We start from the raw sequence: 17,638 nt of genomic DNA on the forward strand, positions 1-17,638 counted from the left end.
TTTTTGACAGGTGTGAAGACAAAGTGAATGACTACATTTGTCATTGCTCACCAGGCTTTACCGACAAAAACTGTTCCACAAACATAAACGAATGTAACAGCAGTCCCTGTAAAAATGGAGCCACCTGTACTGATCAGGTAAATAAAATACAAACAAATCAGGAAAAAAAATCAAGAAAGGTCATCCAATAATTGAACTCTCAAAGGAACCCTTTCTGATTGCACTTTCTTACTAGCCAGTGCATTAAGATGTCATGAATTGCATCACATAATTCCTATGTCCTGACAATATCTTTAGAAATGGTCATACTGTACATGTACATATATTGGCGTATTCAAAATTTAGCGCAATCACTCACAGTGCATTCAGTTATTGGCATATTCATGAATAAGCGCTACTCACTTCCGTGCTGTATATTGTATTTATAAATTATTTTTTTAGCGGTATTCATGAATTAGCGCACTGCTATGTGGTATTTATAAGTGAGACAAAATATGAAGCTTGTTTTTCTGTACATTTATATAAATATTAATAATACAATATATATGTATCATGAAGATCACAACCTCTGATTCAAACTCAGAGCAATTATTTTATGCAAAAGTCAAGAACATTGCAAATAAAAAGTGATTTACAATATCTGAACTTGCAAAGGAAGCTTTGTTGTAGAACATGAAAGTTCCTGTGTTGAAATTTGAAATGAGAAAAAGGGTGATAGTCACTTTATTGGTACAAGGACATATGGATAAAGTCAACCTAGCTCTTTATATTAAATCATACTTTTGTGGTAAATTTCAACTGTTTTGAAGAGAAAGTTCAGCTTATATTGAATGACAATTAGTATCTTATTAATAAGTTAATGCTGTCTTTATTTTATTGTAGATAAATGGCTACAAATGTCACTGTGGGGCGGGGTGGACGGGTAAGACTTGTGAGGTGGATATTGATGAATGTGTCTCACAGCCTTGTAAGAATGGAGGGACCTGTACTGATTATCTGAATTACTACAACTGTACGTGTACGGGGGGCTGGACGGGGAAACAGTGTACTGTAGACATCGACGAATGTCACAACCAGCCGTGTCAAAACGGAGCAATGTGTCACAACCTCCAGAACGCCTATAACTGTACCTGTGCCCCGGGATTCACTGGTATACAGCATTTATCACTCAGATTAACATGATTTATTAATATTAGATTTCTATGTTTAACAAAAGATAAATGCAGTGGAAAAAGCAAGTTTTGTGTATTTTTAAAAGAAGGGTTTGTTCAGGCTACGTAATCAAGAAAACTTCAATGTTTTTCTCCAATTTTTACATGTCTCTTCATCACTTAGAACAATGAAAAAAAGATATACATGTACATGTGCATGTATAATGTTGCCTTTTGACTTTAGCATTTCAGTCAGTTCTAAAATTCAGTTAGAATCTCCTTTTAATTGAAGTTTCATTCCTCATTTATTTTTTACAGGATCTAACTGTCAAACTGATATTAATGAGTGTGAACCAAACCCTTGTCAAAACGGGGGCACCTGCCAAGACAGAGTAAATGGGTATGAGTGCATTTGCACTTCTACATTTATGGGTAAGAACTGCTTGCAACTCTATGATGCTTGCTTCTTCAAGCCCTGTCTGAATGGTGCCACTTGTAGCTCAATGCTGGGGTCACATGACTATAACTGCACGTGTGTGACAGGCTTCGCGGATAAGAACTGTTCCACGAATATTGACGACTGTTATGGGTCACCTTGCACGCTGCCATTTGTGTGCTATGATCTGATTAATGATTACAGATGTGCTTGTCCTATAGGTTTGTACACAGATTTTAACAGTAACCTTTGTATATCTTGATTATCATAATCTAATGAATAACAATTTGTTTTAAATCACACAATGTTAAGCAATTTATGCACATGATGATGATTCTTAACCATTTGCACCATGAATATTTGTGCTGTCATTATGCATATTCATATCCAAGATTTCCCATCCATTGTCTGTTTTATTCCCGTCTCTTGACAAAAATTTCTTGATTCTAATTCTATATGTACATGTAAATGTAATTGAAGGTTACAGCTTTAAACATTTTATAGGATATAAAAATTGTAGAGTCACCACTAAATAATTTAAAAGTAGCTTTCAACCAGTTTATATATCATATATCATTCAGTCTTTATTATAAAGTGATTTCTATAAATGGATAATGTAATGTCCATGACACATCTGCCATCTTTGCATGGAGTAAGGTTACATGTGTATGGTCTTTTACATGTATATTAGAAGAATTTTTTAAAAACGTTATTATCCTATGTAATATTTTTTTTCATAAATATAATACACTACTGATTTATAATTTGTAACTTTAAGCTGTCAATAACCCATTTATGATTGACTTGTGCAGGAAAAGAAGGCAATGACTGCGAACAAGACATTGATGAGTGCCTTTCCTCTCCTTGTTCAAATGGTGGAACTTGTCATAATGAGTTAGGACGTTACCGTTGTGAGTGTCCGCAGGTCCTTGTCAATTTAACCAAATATGGTCATGGTCAGAAGCTGGAGTTTTTGTCTGGTTTTACTGGTGTAAACTGTGAACAAGACATTGACGAGTGTAATTACTCCTCCCCTGCGATCTGCCTTCACAACGGCTCCTGTACGAACACACATGGAGACTATAACTGCTTGTGTGGACCTGTGTATGATGGAGTTTATGCCACAGGTTGGTGATAATAGAATATAAATCAAAGTCTTCAGAGATGGTAGCATTAAAATTCAAAATCTGTGTAATGTGTTTATACAGGTAAACTTTGGCATCTTTAAAATCTATGTTTTCAAAAAATACCATGGATATGTTGAAGTGAGTTGGAAGTCCCAACTGATTTTTCTTACTATTGACCAAGATAACAAGGTTTGACTGTATTTCTTTCTTTTTATAGCTACATTAGCTGTTTCTCTTTTGATAGGTAATAATTGTGAGCTGTCTACGTCCTACTGTGAGTCTGCTGATGAGGTGAAGGGGGACCCTCCTGCCTGTCATAACGGGGGCACCTGTCTGCCCGATTCTGAGAGCTTTACCTGTAGCTGTGCGGCAGGATTTACAGGTACTTCATATAAATCTTATCTCTTGTCAAGGTCAGAAATTCAGCTCCTATTGCAGACTTCTGAGCAAGGATGCAAGAATCTGAAGTATACAGATTATAAAGATATTTTCAAAAATGAGTTCAAGGTTTTGTGCTTATTTCAAACATTGTAATGCTCGCTCTAACCCTTATTCCCTTCTTTTATTCTCTTTGGATAAATATATGATGTGTGATTTCAGATAGAAGATGTAAAACAAACATAGATGAATGCGAGTCGTCTCCCTGCCAGTATGGGGGGACATGTATTGACGGAATAGCTCGCTACGAGTGTCAGTGTATCCCAGGAATCACTGGTCCTAACTGCGAGACAGATATAGATGAATGCCAGTCCAACCCCTGTCTGAACAGCGGTATCTGTATTGACCACATCAATGGGTATGTCATACAAACTTAATCTTAACTACAGAAATATTACAAGTACCTGTTACTTAAGGAAAAGTATTTATATAAACTAAAAAGAAGAACAGTGTCATCGGTAGTTTTTGTACATGTATAAACTAATTAAACAGCAGCAGAGAAAGTGTGGTTGTAATCCACTTTTACTTTATAATTGTGTTGGTCAGCATCCTCATTAAAGATTTAACAATGTGAGTTTAAGTGATCTACCTTATAGTCAACTGATCAGTTTAAGCTGAACTGTACAAACTGAACATTTTAAACACACATATATTTTTAAAACTTAAAAGTATAAAACAGATCACCAACACTTCGTGAGAATGCAGCAGTAAATTTATTTTGTTGACCGGTTTCGACCTGTGACGGTCGTCGTCAGAACAAGTAAGCATGTAAATTTATCTACTGAAGTAAAAAATGCGGATGTCGTTGCTATATATACAAAAAATGCGGATGACGTTCCTATATACAAAATAAAATGCAGAGTGTTTCGTACATATGCGGACTTACTTAACAATGGTACTTTATACAAGATATAATCAATTTACGTTTCCTCTAAAGTTTTTCTGACTTAAGATTTAGTCAGTAGATAACATTATTGTTTTATATATAAAATCGTCCATAAATTGTGTGGATTGTTATTCTTCTGTTACATCATCAAGCTGTTTCGGTAGACTGTGACACATATATTTTGTTAAGTTTGTTTTGTTAAATTAGAAAGGGAATTTTCTTGGCTGTCATTTTATTATTTCTGTGGCCCAGTAAAGAACGCCATTTTTTATTTGTGACAGACTGGATGGGTTTGACCCTAGCACTTTACCTCCTGATTCTACTGGGTACGATCTGTTTGATGCTTGGTTCTTTTTATTTAGTTCTAGCATGTGACCCTGTTTTTGTTAATGTTGTACATTTCCAGATGTTTAATATTTAATCTTTTTTTTTATTTTTACTTGGGTAGAAAGGGCACCTTAACCTTGTTATTTTTTTTTTATCAATTTAAATCAATACCCAGTATTTGATTTTGAGTTGGATTTGCTTCATGCCAGCTGCTGTATGTTCCATTTAGTTTGTTTTTGTTTGCACACAGATTTTGTTTTCAAGCCATGAATGTTTCATTCCATATTAACACAGTAAATAAATATTCCAAAAAGTGAAGTAAGGAAATCTATTAGTTTTTTTGTAAGAGTTTCTTGCATGTTACTGAATGTTATTGGTAGTACAGGAAAAATCTGCATAAATGTCAATTTTTATTCAGAATTTTACAATGCATGAACTTTTTCTTCAAGCTTATTTTCATATTTTGAAAATTTCCCTTCACTCCACAATCTAAAACATTGACATATCCTAGTATATAAGTGTAGGTTATGCAGTTTCACTCCTAATTTTAGCCTGTATCAAACCATACCCATAATTATGATCAGAATATTCCTATAAGGCTTAGATATCACTGATATTTACAAATACTGTTTGTTGCATTTTAAGCATGTAGAATGATGCAGAGTGTTGAAATTTTCCTCCTTTCACCTGTATAAAATGAGAAACATTAATACATGTATATGGTTGTAGGTTTTTAAATATTTATTGGTGTTTGTAAATAATTGTCTCATTGATAGGTTTGTTGATGTTATATGTGTCTGTGTTTCTGTCTTGTGATGTACTATAGATTTCCTTATTCTAAACTGTAATTCTTAAATTCTGTTTTAGAAGAAATTACCATTTCAGTGCAGTAAATTTGGTAATCTGGGAAAGAGCAATAATGCTGACACTAAACAAGAGCTTTTAGGTATGAAACACACCTGCAGTATATAAATATATTAATTGATGTATGTGACTGTTTTAGGTATGATTGTAACTGCACAGACACAGGATTTAATGGTACAAATTGTGAGCTGAACATTGATGACTGTGCCTCCAGTCCTTGTCAGAATGAGGCTACCTGTTCTGACCTCATCAAGGTAATATTATACATGTACCAGTATGCCTGTTCCTTTTAATCAATTCTATCAATGTCAGTTTTAGAATTATATCTTTGAGAGAAAAAATTGATTTCATTACTTTTTAAGTCCTTAAACTTAAAAAATACTCTGTGTACCACATTATGCATAATGTACAATGTTTTGTATGACAGGATTACAACTGCACCTGCCACAATGGGTATTTAGGAAAGAATTGTGAGACAGACATCGATGAATGCCAGTCCAGCCCGTGTCAGTACAATGGGTCCTGCCTGGAGAGATCCAAACCCTCTACATTCCAGCAGGTCCCGAGTCTGGGAGACTTCTCATATGCTAACGCAGCTGGTTACTATTGCCATTGTATTCCTGGAATAACAGGTACAAAACTGATTCTTTTTTCCCCACTTTGTTCTCAAAAAATAGTTCAACAACAAAAAGAACAAGCATGACATTTAGCAGAGGAGGGTTACAAGAATCTTGTTATTTTGTGCTTTTAACTAATTTGTAAATAAATTTTTCAGCCAAGTTTTCATTTAAAATGAATCATTCTTTCAAATGTTTAAGACAACTTACAGTTCTTATAATTGCACAATGTACTTGTATTTAAAAATTTTTTTTCAGGTGTAAATTGTGAAATAAACATAGATGAATGTGTAAACAACACGTGTGAGCATGGATCTACCTGTCTGGATCGGATTAATTACTATGACTGTGAGTGTGCACCTGGGTATAGAGGAACCAGGTGTGAGATTGAAATTGATGAATGTGTGGAATTAACACCTTGTCAAAATGGAGCAACCTGTATCGACAAGGTGGCAGCCTATGAATGTAGGTGTGCACCTGGGTATAAAGGTGAAAGATGTGAGACGGAAATCGATGAGTGTTCTGAATATAGGCCATGTCGGAATGGTGCTACCTGTATTGATAAGGTAGCAGATTACAACTGTCAGTGTGCTGCAGAGCCAGATTCCAGTGACAGAATATTTGCCGGGAAAAACTGTACAGTGGAGCTACGAGCTTGTAAAGATGGTGGAAACACTGTGTGTCAAAATGGAGCTACTTGTGTTCCATACCTTAAGTCAGAAGTACCTACAGTCCAGGAGGATTTCTACTGTAAATGTGCTCCAGGATTCACAGGACAGGCATGCACAATAGAAACAACCTTTTCCTTTAACGGACGATCTACTTCAGTCGAGCGTGTCTTAAATCAAATTGGAAACATCACTGTGGAGTTCAGTTTTAGAACCACTTTATCGAATGCAATTCTACTGATGTGGAGTGGAGAATATTATTCTACCAAAATATTTTTGCATATTGAAATCTTTGAGGGCCTGTTATATATGGGGTATATTCCATATGCAACTGAAATAACATCTGCATATCTTCACATTCCAGTAAAAATAAATGATGGAAACTGGCACAGCATATACCTTCACCAGCTAAATGACACAGACACTGATGACAAGGGGCAGATTTCTTTAAATTTAACCAGCCCACATTGTGTCAACAATCGCACAGTTTGTGAAAAAGTAGTCTATTATCGCCATGTGGCAAATTCATTTCCAAAGAAAGAGCTGATTTTTGGAAATACTGGACATGTCACCAGGACATCAAATACTAGGTCACAAGTGGCATTCAAAGGGTGCATGCAAGACATGGCAGTGAACGACAATGTGGTTTTAGATGTGAACAGTGATTTCAATATTCCTCTAGACTTAGCGCGTGGGTGTGACAGAAGAGAACAGTGTAAGGCAGACACCTGTAGTAACCGTGGTACCTGCACAGATCTGTGGGACGATTTCTCCTGTAAATGTAACCGTCGCTACCTTGGAAAAAGATGTGGAGAAGGTAAATAGTTAACACAGTATGGGAAAAAATTGTTAAAAATTATCATTTTAAGTCGGTAAAATAGATTTTAAAATCCCATACTGTATATAGGGTTATTTTTGCCCCATGTTCTTTTAAGCCTTTCACACTTGCGAACAAGTTTGACCCATTTTAAATTTGTCCAGTTTCTCTTCTGTGTAAGAAATTCTTGTGTGTTCTTTTTATTTGCCCCATATAAAATTCATCCACCTGTGATAAGGGCAAAAGCTGTGAAAATTCCACTGTATACATTTTTAAAATGAATACCATTGATAATTAATACATGTAATTTCAAAACATCTTTTTTTTCAGAGTATATACCAGCAACTTTTGCCAAGGACAACACATCAATAAGTTTCACAACTTTTAGTATTCCTCAAGATAAGAAAGATGATCTTAGAAATTTTGTAGAATTGACCATGTTCCTCCGAACTCGTGAGTTGAGCGGACTCATCACTTATCTGGGCAATGACAACTCAACCTTTCTGACCTTAGAAATCTACCAGGGGAAGCTTGCCAGCAGACTCATGTTGTGTGAATCCCAGACGGTTCAGTTTATTGTGGACAATGACACCCTGATAAATGATGGCCAGCAGCATTTTGTAGGAGTCAGATTTCTCAAGGGACAGAAGTTTCAGCTCTTTAGGAATGGAAACCCAGTACAGTCACAGGCCATTCAGCCCACAGGAAGTTGTAACTTTGATGCTAAATACCTGATCTTTGGTGGGGAAATTCCTCAGTACTTGAAGCAGTCAGGGCGATTCAGGAGAGAGACGGATGTTATCACGGTGAACGGCCTCCAAGTCCCCAAAATGAATCAGCTACCTATCTATAAGGGAACTATTCAAGATGCTGAAATTAGTAATGAAAAACTGGTTTTCTTTCCTGGAAATACTTCAGTTCCTAGTAATTTTTCACTGACAAACATCACTGGAGTGGTCCAAAATGAAGTTACTGATGATGTCTGTACATTTGAGTCTCCATGTACACATAATGGAACTTGTTTCAATGTTTTCTACAATGACTTCAGGTATAGTAGCTCTTTAATCTGGATAAAAAATACAGTGATGATTTAATTAAGGTCTCATGTAACAAGGTACAATATACATGTACTAGTTTGATTATGCTTTGTTTTGATTTCTGCTACATGAGGCTAAGTATCTTTATTTAACTTCAGATGTGACTGTCCACGAGGATTCAGGGGAAAGAACTGTAGTGATATTGATTTCTGTGATGAGGACTCCTGCCCTAAAACAGCCACCTGCCAAAGTCTTCGCAACGGATTTGAATGTAAGTTACAGGGGCATGTACATGTATATGTCAGTATAATGAATTAAGTTTGCAAATTAGATAATTAAATCCAGTGTTGTATAGTTTTGAACTTTTGAACATCCTATTTTTTATCTATGCCTGTATATATTTGTAATAAAGGTGATGTACTTTTGTATTTTCTTATTAGGTATATCTACCACATTATTTGACGCCTCAAGTCATGTGGAGTACATTCCAAGATTGAATCCAGGTAGAAGAATTAAGGAAGTGTCAATCCAAATGAGATCCTTAGTCAAAAATGGATTGATTCTCTTTGCCCAGAATGGTCCCTACGTCCTTAAGATCCGCATCAGAGGAGGGAGGATCGAGGTTTTATATCATGTCAGGAATGGACAAAGAGAAATCATAGAGGTAGATTATGATGTTAATGATAGGGAATTCCATACAGTGACTCTGACCGAAAATGCTGCAAATATGACACTTGCTGTGATAGGCCCTAACAGAAACATCTCTAAAGACTTTACGTTGAACAGTGGTCCTACTGTCAATCTGACAGCATTATTTACCAATGATGATAGCAACAGAAAGTTATCACTAGGTCGCTACCAAGGTGCCAGTGAAAAGTGGTTTTACAAGGGCTGTCTGCGGGAAGTACGAATTGGTGGAATTCTGCTCCCATTTTACACAAAGAATGAGTTCACCAACTACAACACATCAATATATCTGGAGTACTTTGAAGCACAGGTTGTTAATGTTAACAAATATGGCTGTTCCATCGCTAGGTCATGTAGATACAATCAGTGTAAACACTCCTCCGTGTGTCAGGAGGATTACTATGGTTACACATGTCAGTGCCCCTCTGGGTACAGCGGACACTGGTGTCAGACAAATAACGATGATTGTGGAACACCCCCAGCCTGTGGGAGAGGGGGAAGGTGTGTGGATGGAGTCGACGCCTTTACTTGCCAATGCAGAAAGGGATACAGTGGTACAAGGTAAGTCCTGAAGCTTTTCCTTTGTACAGAATCGGTAGACTCTGGGACTTGCTGAATCAAATGTCATATGATACCCAAGCTATTTATACCCTAATATACATGATTTTATGATCAGATATTTGAATATGGGAAATAGTATACATACTGTGTGATATCCAATTTTAATTTGGGAAGGGGGGGGGGGTAATTTTGAATTCATTTTGATGTTCTCTAAAACCAGGACATCATTAAAACTTTTTTGCTGTTTTTCCTTTCTGCCCAGACACTAAAATTTTGAACATTTCCTACAATGGCTGTATGGGAAAAATTGAGCTATAAGTTGAACGTTAATGAATAAGAATATATGAAGACTTAGTGACCTACTCAATATAAATTTGAACGATCTTTTTTCGTATTATAATTACCACAATAATTTTGAAAAGATCGGATAAGAATGCAGTTGTCAATTTGAGAAAGAATGAATGTCCTGTGAATGGAAGAAAAAAATTTTTTTTGGACAATAAGGAAATTGACTAGGTGACCTTTCATAAAATATGTTGCATATAAAGTATATCATGTAATTCCTGGAATAATTGCATTTTAACATTTACATTTGTATATGCTACGTGAATCATTCAGTTAACCTATGATTTCTGGTCCTTTTTTTTTGTTGTAAGTTTCCACTGTCATGAAAGTGATTTGTCCATCGTCTCTTGTAAGCTTTCTGTATTTTACAGTGTTTTTCTGAAAAGGGGCACAGTTAATTTGGCAGTATTATTTATAGTCTGAATAAGTAAAGGGGAGCAAAAAAATATAAATTTCAATATATTCCCTCTTCTTTATATAGTAAGTTGTTATCAGTGTTGGTACTTCTGGTTCAAAAAGCAAAGAGGTGATAGTGTGGCAGACAGCTAGGTTTATGGGCTTACATTATCATTAGAAAAATGTCATCCTTAGCTGTTTGTCTTTGGGGGAACAGAGAATTTGGGTTATTTAAACAGTCTCCAACAATAATGTGACCTCAATTCATAATCTTTTATATGGAATACTTGAGATTCAAGGCTCGATCAGTACAAAATAGATTGTTGAGCATCCACACAAAAGGTTTTCAGGTGATGTGTTTGAGAAAATACAGCTATTGAAAAGTTACCTCAACACAGGGTTTTTATGTACAGGACTGTGACAGCTGGGTTTTGGTCAATTACCAAGTGGGCTTTGTTTATTAAAAAGATTTAGAGTGCACATATTGTAACGTCTGCTCAAAATATCATTTCTCAAATTCAGTGTAGTACTTTATTCATTTCAGTGTATTATTGCGTACTTTATATGCACCTGAATTTTTTATCTGCATGGTTCTTGAATGAGGTGTTTTTAATTCATAATACTGTTATAATCAAAGTTCAATATACTTTGAATACATTTTTCCTCGTTATTTTTAATTCCAAGGCAAATTGAAATTTTACTGGGAAAATGTGTAAATGCTTTCTTGATTCTCAGCAGTCTGGATTTAAACCTTCATTCACTGTGGATTTAATATTCAAAGCTGTCTAAGCATTAAGACACACAAAACAACCTTGGCTGGTGTTCAAACAGTATTTTTTTTCTTTACCTGAAGTTATGAAGGTTTCTCTCAGATGACAAGGTTGTATAATAGTAGAACGTACAGGTAGTAATGTTACCTTAGGAATTACCTGCTCACAAGTACAACATATTACCTAATACATTAGTGGATTGTCAATAGGAAATCTATGGAATTCAGGCGAGCAGGCTTTTTACCTGTTATCATGTGTGTGTGTGTGGAGTTCACCCACAAAGGTGAACATGGAGGGATTTTTTCTCGGTAGCCTGTGTTTGATGGCATCCAACTGACAATATCTGGGGACGTTTTTTATTATTTTTGTTGACACTCTATTTTTACGATGTGATGACTAGGATGTAAACTCCGCCATTGTCATGAGGTACTACATAATTGTTGTGATTACGGTCTGTCTGTCCGTTACCTGTAGGTGCCAGAACTACACAGATCCCTGTAACCCTGACCCCTGTCTGAACAGCGGGGCATGTACGGACGATGGGGGGACGGCAATCTGTAACTGTACCAGTGGATACACAGGAAATACCTGTGACACACCTGTAAGTACACCAGTACACCTGTAGGTTTCATCATTTATTAAATGTTTATTAATTCAGGTACTTTTATTATGTTCTTGTTACATGGTTACAGTTATAAATATTTATTATCATCAGGTTTTGGTCATAAACTTTTTTTGATGACTTTAAATCCAGATATTTCATTTATAACCAGCATGGTTAAATGATACTCAAAGAATTAAAAACACTTGATATAAGTTGCACTGGGACATAATTTAAGTTTAAAAATGCTCTTCTTTCTTGATAAAGATGTAATGTTTCTTTGCATGAACATGACATTTTGATTATGTATATAATCATTGTTTATTTTCCAAATACAATATCATTATTATGCATAATACAGTGTCCCCTTTGTACCTCATGTAAACCACGTGATAAAATTAACCAATAGGATTTCTCTATCAGCTGAAGTTAGCGTGCTTGCAGTGTTGATGTTTATATTTTTCCAGTTCAGTAATTATACCAATCCTTCTTAATTATTACTGTTTGGACTATGTGATAAATGTGACTAATTCAGGAACATTTGCTTTCGGATTTACTTTGACGCATTTTATGTTTGGATATTTCTATCTACAAATAATTAGACATGTGCAATATGAAACCCGTGTACCTATCGATGTGTGTTGACTTATTAATTATTTCATAGTTTAAACACTGGATTGTCTGCATTTTAAGATAGCAACACAGTGATAATAAGTAAATTCGAATTTGTGAATAGTTCAGTATGCCAAGGGCTGCAAGGAGAAATGCGACAAGGCAAAGGCCTGATCAGGTTTCAACTTCTGCCGTAGAAAGCAGTGCTACAATTCTTGACATGGATAATCCTTTGAATTGGACTGTTGCCCAATTAAGGGAAAGACTGACACAATTAGGAATTCAAGTTCCGAAAGGATTCAATGCCTCAACTTTGCGACAGCTTTACAATGAAAACATAAACAAAGGTGATGTAACCGAACGGCGCGAAAACTCGCATGGAGGATCATTGGGCGGAAGTGACGCAACAAACAATGGCGTCCCCCTACAAACATTGGGCGAAAGTACAGCTACGAATACAAATAACGATGGTGTTCTACTACAGACTTTGCAAAGTATGGCTCAATCATGTGCAGCTTTGCAACAGACGGTTAATACGTTATTAGCGAAAGAGAACAAGAAAGACGCAGAGAAGGAGGACGATAACCCTCTTAAGAAATATGCTGCTCAAGTCCACACGGATTCAGCTTCAGGTACGATAAATTCAGTTAATATTAGTGAGCACTCAAGCATAGGGGTCCCATCGAAAGATGTAGGCCATGTGGATCTGGTCTCCGCCGATATTCGGAAAAAAATACTACGAGGTGAAGATGTAAATATGTGCACGCTCCTGATACCAGCTTATGAGACTCCCAAAAAGGAACAGGAGAAAACTGATAAAAGACTAAATAGAAATTTAAACATGAGCGAGTTTGTCACTGCTTTCAGTAGATACAAACGGATAATGTGTGCCACATACCCTTGGAGACAAGAGGAACTGGACATGTACTTGGCACATATTATCGAGGTACACAATGTTTGGCCAACAAAATTTTTTGAGTATCACAAATTGTTTGCTGCCAAATGTGCCATTGCCCTAAAACAGAACAATGTTCTAATAAACTGGAGCAAAGGAGACGATGAAATATTGAAGCGTGTAGTAGCAGGTGCTGAAGTCAGCAAGTGTAATATTTGCTCCTCGACCACCCATACATCTAGTATGTGCGTTGAAAATTCAAACGACAACAAACATCAACGAAGTTACCAGAGCTATCAAAGAAAGGACAAGTATGATAGAAATATAGCCTTTCATGAAGGTAGGCAAATTTGCAACAACTACAATTCAAACAGATGTACCGTACCATACTGCAGAAGAGCACATGTATGTGCTCAATGCATGTCTACTTCTCACGGAAAACAAAAGTGTCCGAATTTAAATGCCGAGAAGACCACGACCACAAATTTGATGCTAGATGATAAAACAAAGAAACAAAAAACTCCACAGTGACTAGAAAAACAAGAAAGGGATGAATTTAAAGCCACTACACCAGTTAATATAGAAAGACTAGAGTTAGAATTATGTAATCACCCAGACAGAGAATTTGTTGATTATTTAATTGGTGGACTACGTGATGGATTTGATATTTTTATGGGCGATAGTACAAGCCTTGATAATTCATATGAGTGTAGGAATTTACAGTCAGCTAGGGAAAACCCAGATACAGTTGATGAACTTTTAAAAACAGAAGTTCAGAAAGGATTTGTGAAAGGACCGTTCCAAACACTCAATTTTTCAAAATACAGAGTAAGTCCATTAGGACTGGCTACGGGTAAATACTCCGGGAAAAAGCGCCTTATTTTGGATTTATCTTCACCACATGATAATGAAGAAGTTGACAGTGTAAATAATTTGATTGACAAAGAAAAATGCTCCTTGAAATATGTTAGAATAGATGATGCAATAACAAGAATTAAAGAATTGGGAAAAGGTGCTATCATGTGCAAAACAGACATATGTGATGCATTTAAGCTGATACCAGTTGCTCCAAGATTTTGGCCTATGTTGTGTGTGAAATGGAAAAAATTGTTCTACTACTTCGTTAGATTACCATTTGGAAGTAGAAGTTCACCGAAAATATTTGATCATTTATCACAAGCCATTTGCTGGATTGCAAAAAACAATTATGGAATTGAAAATATTTTTCATTTGTTAGATGATTTCCTTACCATTGACAAACCTGACGTGATTGGAGAAAGGACAATGGCTTTGTTGTGCACTTTATTTAAAAGACTCAACATACCACTATCATTGAAGAAAACAGTGGGTCCTACAACGGAACTGGAATACTTAGGAATCATCCTTGATAGTGAAAAAATGGAAGCACGCTTACCCCAGGAAAAAATCACTCGGATATGTAATTTCATAATGGATTTCCTGAAACAATCTTCAGTGACGAAGAGACAATTACTGCAGTTATTAGGACACTTTAACTTTGCAGCGAGAGTTGTGTTACCTGGGAGAGCTTTCACTTCTTATCTTATCCAATTGTCTACAAAGGTAGAGAAACTTCATTATTACGTTAAGTTTACACAAGCTAGCAAGGAAGACCTACAGATGTGGTTACATTTTTTAAAGCATTGGAATGGCGTGTCAGTGTTTTATGAATCCAAGCTGATAAGTAACGCAGACATGGAATTGTATACCGATGCCTCATCTACAGTAGGATTCGGGGGATATTACAGAGGAAAATGGTTTGCAGAAAAGTGGCCAAAGGAACTTAATACTCATAAACAATCTCCGTCCATGGCTTTTCTCGAATTATATCCTATTGTCGTTGCAGCTATTATTTGGGGGAAGGACTGGAAAGGGAAAAGGATTCTTTTCCATTGTGATAATGCTGCAGTTGTAGATATTATCCGGAAACGTCGATCCTCAGATCTACAAATATCATCTTTGATGAGAACTCTATGCTTTTGTGCTGCTATTTATAACTTTGACATTTATAGCGAACATGTATCAGGAATTAAAAACATTATAGCTGACTCTTTGTCTCGCTTACAGCTCGAGAAGTTCAGGCAGGCGGCTCCTCAAGCAGAGAAGAATCCGATGGTTTGCCCACCGGTATCGGAAGTAATTTGGAACTCCGACAAGTGGTTCAAAAACTCATGAACAATTCCGTGACCGAAAGAACAAGATTAACTTACAAACAAGGTTTTGAGACATATAAACATTTTCTTACAATACATGGTGTTTTTTATGATGTCAAATTTCCACCTATATCTGAAGATATACTCGTACATTTTGTTGCATATTGCCAACATAACTTGTTGCTTAAATTTTCTACAATAAGATTATATTTGTGTGGAATCAGGTATATGTTTTTAGAAATGGGGATTCCAAACCCTTTTCAGTCTAAATGTCACTCAATGGAACGATTGAAGTTAATTTTAAATGCAATTAGAAAAGTGCAAAGTAAAGATCAATTTAAAAATAAGGTCAGATTGCCTATTACAGCTCACATACTGCAAAGAATTTGTACAGTTTTGAGGAATTGCATGTTTAAATATTATACCAATGTTTTGTTAGAAGCTATGTATGTAACAGCTTTTTTCGGATTTTTCCGTTGTGGTGAACTGACAATACAACAGAAATTTGATCCATGCTGTCATTTATGCTGTGAAGATGTTCAAATTCACGAAGATTGTGTTAAGATATTTTTGAAGACTTCTAAAACAGATCATTTTCACAAGGGTTCAAGTATTGTATTATACTCAAATGACACAAAAGTATGCCCAGTAAAATCTATGTGTAAATACATGCAGGTGAGAAAATTCTGTTTTGCTGGACCTAAAGAAGCTCTTTTCGTTACAGAAGATAATCTACCTGTAACAAGATCATACTTTATTGAACACTTGCAGTATATATTAAAAGTTCTAGGTTTTGATTCAGAGAAATACAGTGGTCACTCATTTCGTATCGGTGCAGCAACATCTGCTGCATCAGCTAGGATAGAAGACCATCTTATTAAAACTTTAGGCAGATGGTCATCGGACTGTTATAATAGGTATATAAGAACACCAACCAAGGTAGTTAGAGATGCACAAATTAGTATGGCTACTAGTTTTCATTCAGAGAAAATGTCCTAGATAAGGTTGATGTGTACATATGATTGATGTTTAGAGAACTGATTTTAGCTTACATGAAAAGTTTATGTACAGAAACTCTCTACGTTCATACAGGATATTGATGAAGTTATTGATAAGTGAAATTATGCATATCTACATTTTGTTTGATCACGTTAAACTGCTGATATTAGACCTTTCTAATGTTGTTAAATTTTTTTTTTATAGGATACATACATGCACTCTATCAGATGAAAAACACTTATGTATGTTGTTTTAATGATGTTGAGATTCAATGTAATCATAGTTTAATTTAATATGTCTGGATCCATCTTTAATTGTCTCACGTCCACATTTTCACTCCTTTTCTAAATTACTTACATCCCATACTTGGGGACTATGCAGCTGTACCATCTGCATATTTTTGCCATTTACATAATGATATACACTTATATATCTCATTATTTTCTCCCAACTATGGGAAGTTAATCGCTCAGCATTGGGATCAGGTGCTTGTTACATAAGTTGGAGCATGCCGTCTATCTTAGGTGAGCATTTCTTACCAATTAAGATTAGACTCCAGTTGTTTACTCTATGTTCAATCCACTCAGGTCCTCATATTAGGCAAGCATTTCTTGCATTCAGCCATCCATTGCTAGTGAGCATATATTCACATAGGCAAGATGCCCTCAGCCTGCAGGATTCAGAGTAAACAACTACAGTTATGTAACTAGTACCTGGTTCTAATGCTGGGAGATTGACTTAATCTCTCTTGTATAAGCTGCATGAGCCCTCAAGGCAAATTTGTGAAATATTAAATAGTATTGTGAATAAAATTGTTGGAACTCTAAATTATTTTCTGTTGTGTTTGGATAAATAAAATTTTGATTATGTATATAATCATTGTTTATTTTCCAAATACAATATCATTATTATGCATAATACAGTGTCCCCTTTGTACCTCATGTAAACCACGTGATAAAATTAACCAATAGGATTTCTCTATCAGCTGAAGTTAGCGTGCTTGCAGTGTTGATGTTTATATTTTTCCAGTTCAGTAACCACCACCAACCCCTTCCACCTTCCAATTATTGATGGTTCTAGACATAAATAAGGGTTCATGAGCAATAATGCGCCATTTACATTTTACATAATGATATACACTTATATATCTCATTATTTTCTCCCAACTATGGGAAGTTAATCGCTCAGCATTGGGATCAGGTGCTTGTTACATAAGTTGGAGCATGCCGTCTA

At 35.7% G+C, this 17,638-nt stretch overlaps 1 protein-coding gene across 4 annotated transcripts in view; it reads left to right on the forward strand.

Moving 5' to 3' along the window:
• Nucleotides 1–17,638, forward strand: part of LOC134274488 (protein crumbs-like) — a 46,813-nt gene that overhangs the window by 18,248 nt on the left and 10,927 nt on the right. For 2 of the 4 annotated variants that reach the window (XM_062756765.1, XM_062756766.1), the window contains 14 exons: nucleotides 11–137; nucleotides 883–1,150; nucleotides 1,470–1,808; nucleotides 2,400–2,714; nucleotides 2,959–3,096; nucleotides 3,315–3,510; nucleotides 4,320–4,364; nucleotides 5,369–5,483; nucleotides 5,657–5,861; nucleotides 6,105–7,331; nucleotides 7,662–8,379; nucleotides 8,527–8,639; nucleotides 8,809–9,616; nucleotides 11,602–11,728. In XM_062756765.1, the coding sequence (XP_062612749.1) occupies nucleotides 11–137; nucleotides 883–1,150; nucleotides 1,470–1,808; nucleotides 2,400–2,714; nucleotides 2,959–3,096; nucleotides 3,315–3,510; nucleotides 4,320–4,364; nucleotides 5,369–5,483; nucleotides 5,657–5,861; nucleotides 6,105–7,331; nucleotides 7,662–8,379; nucleotides 8,527–8,639; nucleotides 8,809–9,616; nucleotides 11,602–11,728 (4,741 nt within the window). The remainder of the gene's footprint in view (nucleotides 1–10; nucleotides 138–882; nucleotides 1,151–1,469; nucleotides 1,809–2,399; nucleotides 2,715–2,958; nucleotides 3,097–3,314; nucleotides 3,511–4,319; nucleotides 4,365–5,368; nucleotides 5,484–5,656; nucleotides 5,862–6,104; nucleotides 7,332–7,661; nucleotides 8,380–8,526; nucleotides 8,640–8,808; nucleotides 9,617–11,601; nucleotides 11,729–17,638) is intronic. The other 2 variants (XM_062756768.1, XM_062756767.1) reach the window with 2 other exon arrangements.

Source organism: Saccostrea cucullata, unplaced genomic scaffold (assembly GCF_032062105.1).
Source record: "Saccostrea cucullata isolate Sc308-1 unplaced genomic scaffold, CSIRO_AGI_Scuc_v1 ctg265, whole genome shotgun sequence".
Taxonomy (NCBI): Eukaryota; Metazoa; Mollusca; class Bivalvia; order Ostreida; family Ostreidae; genus Saccostrea; species Saccostrea cuccullata.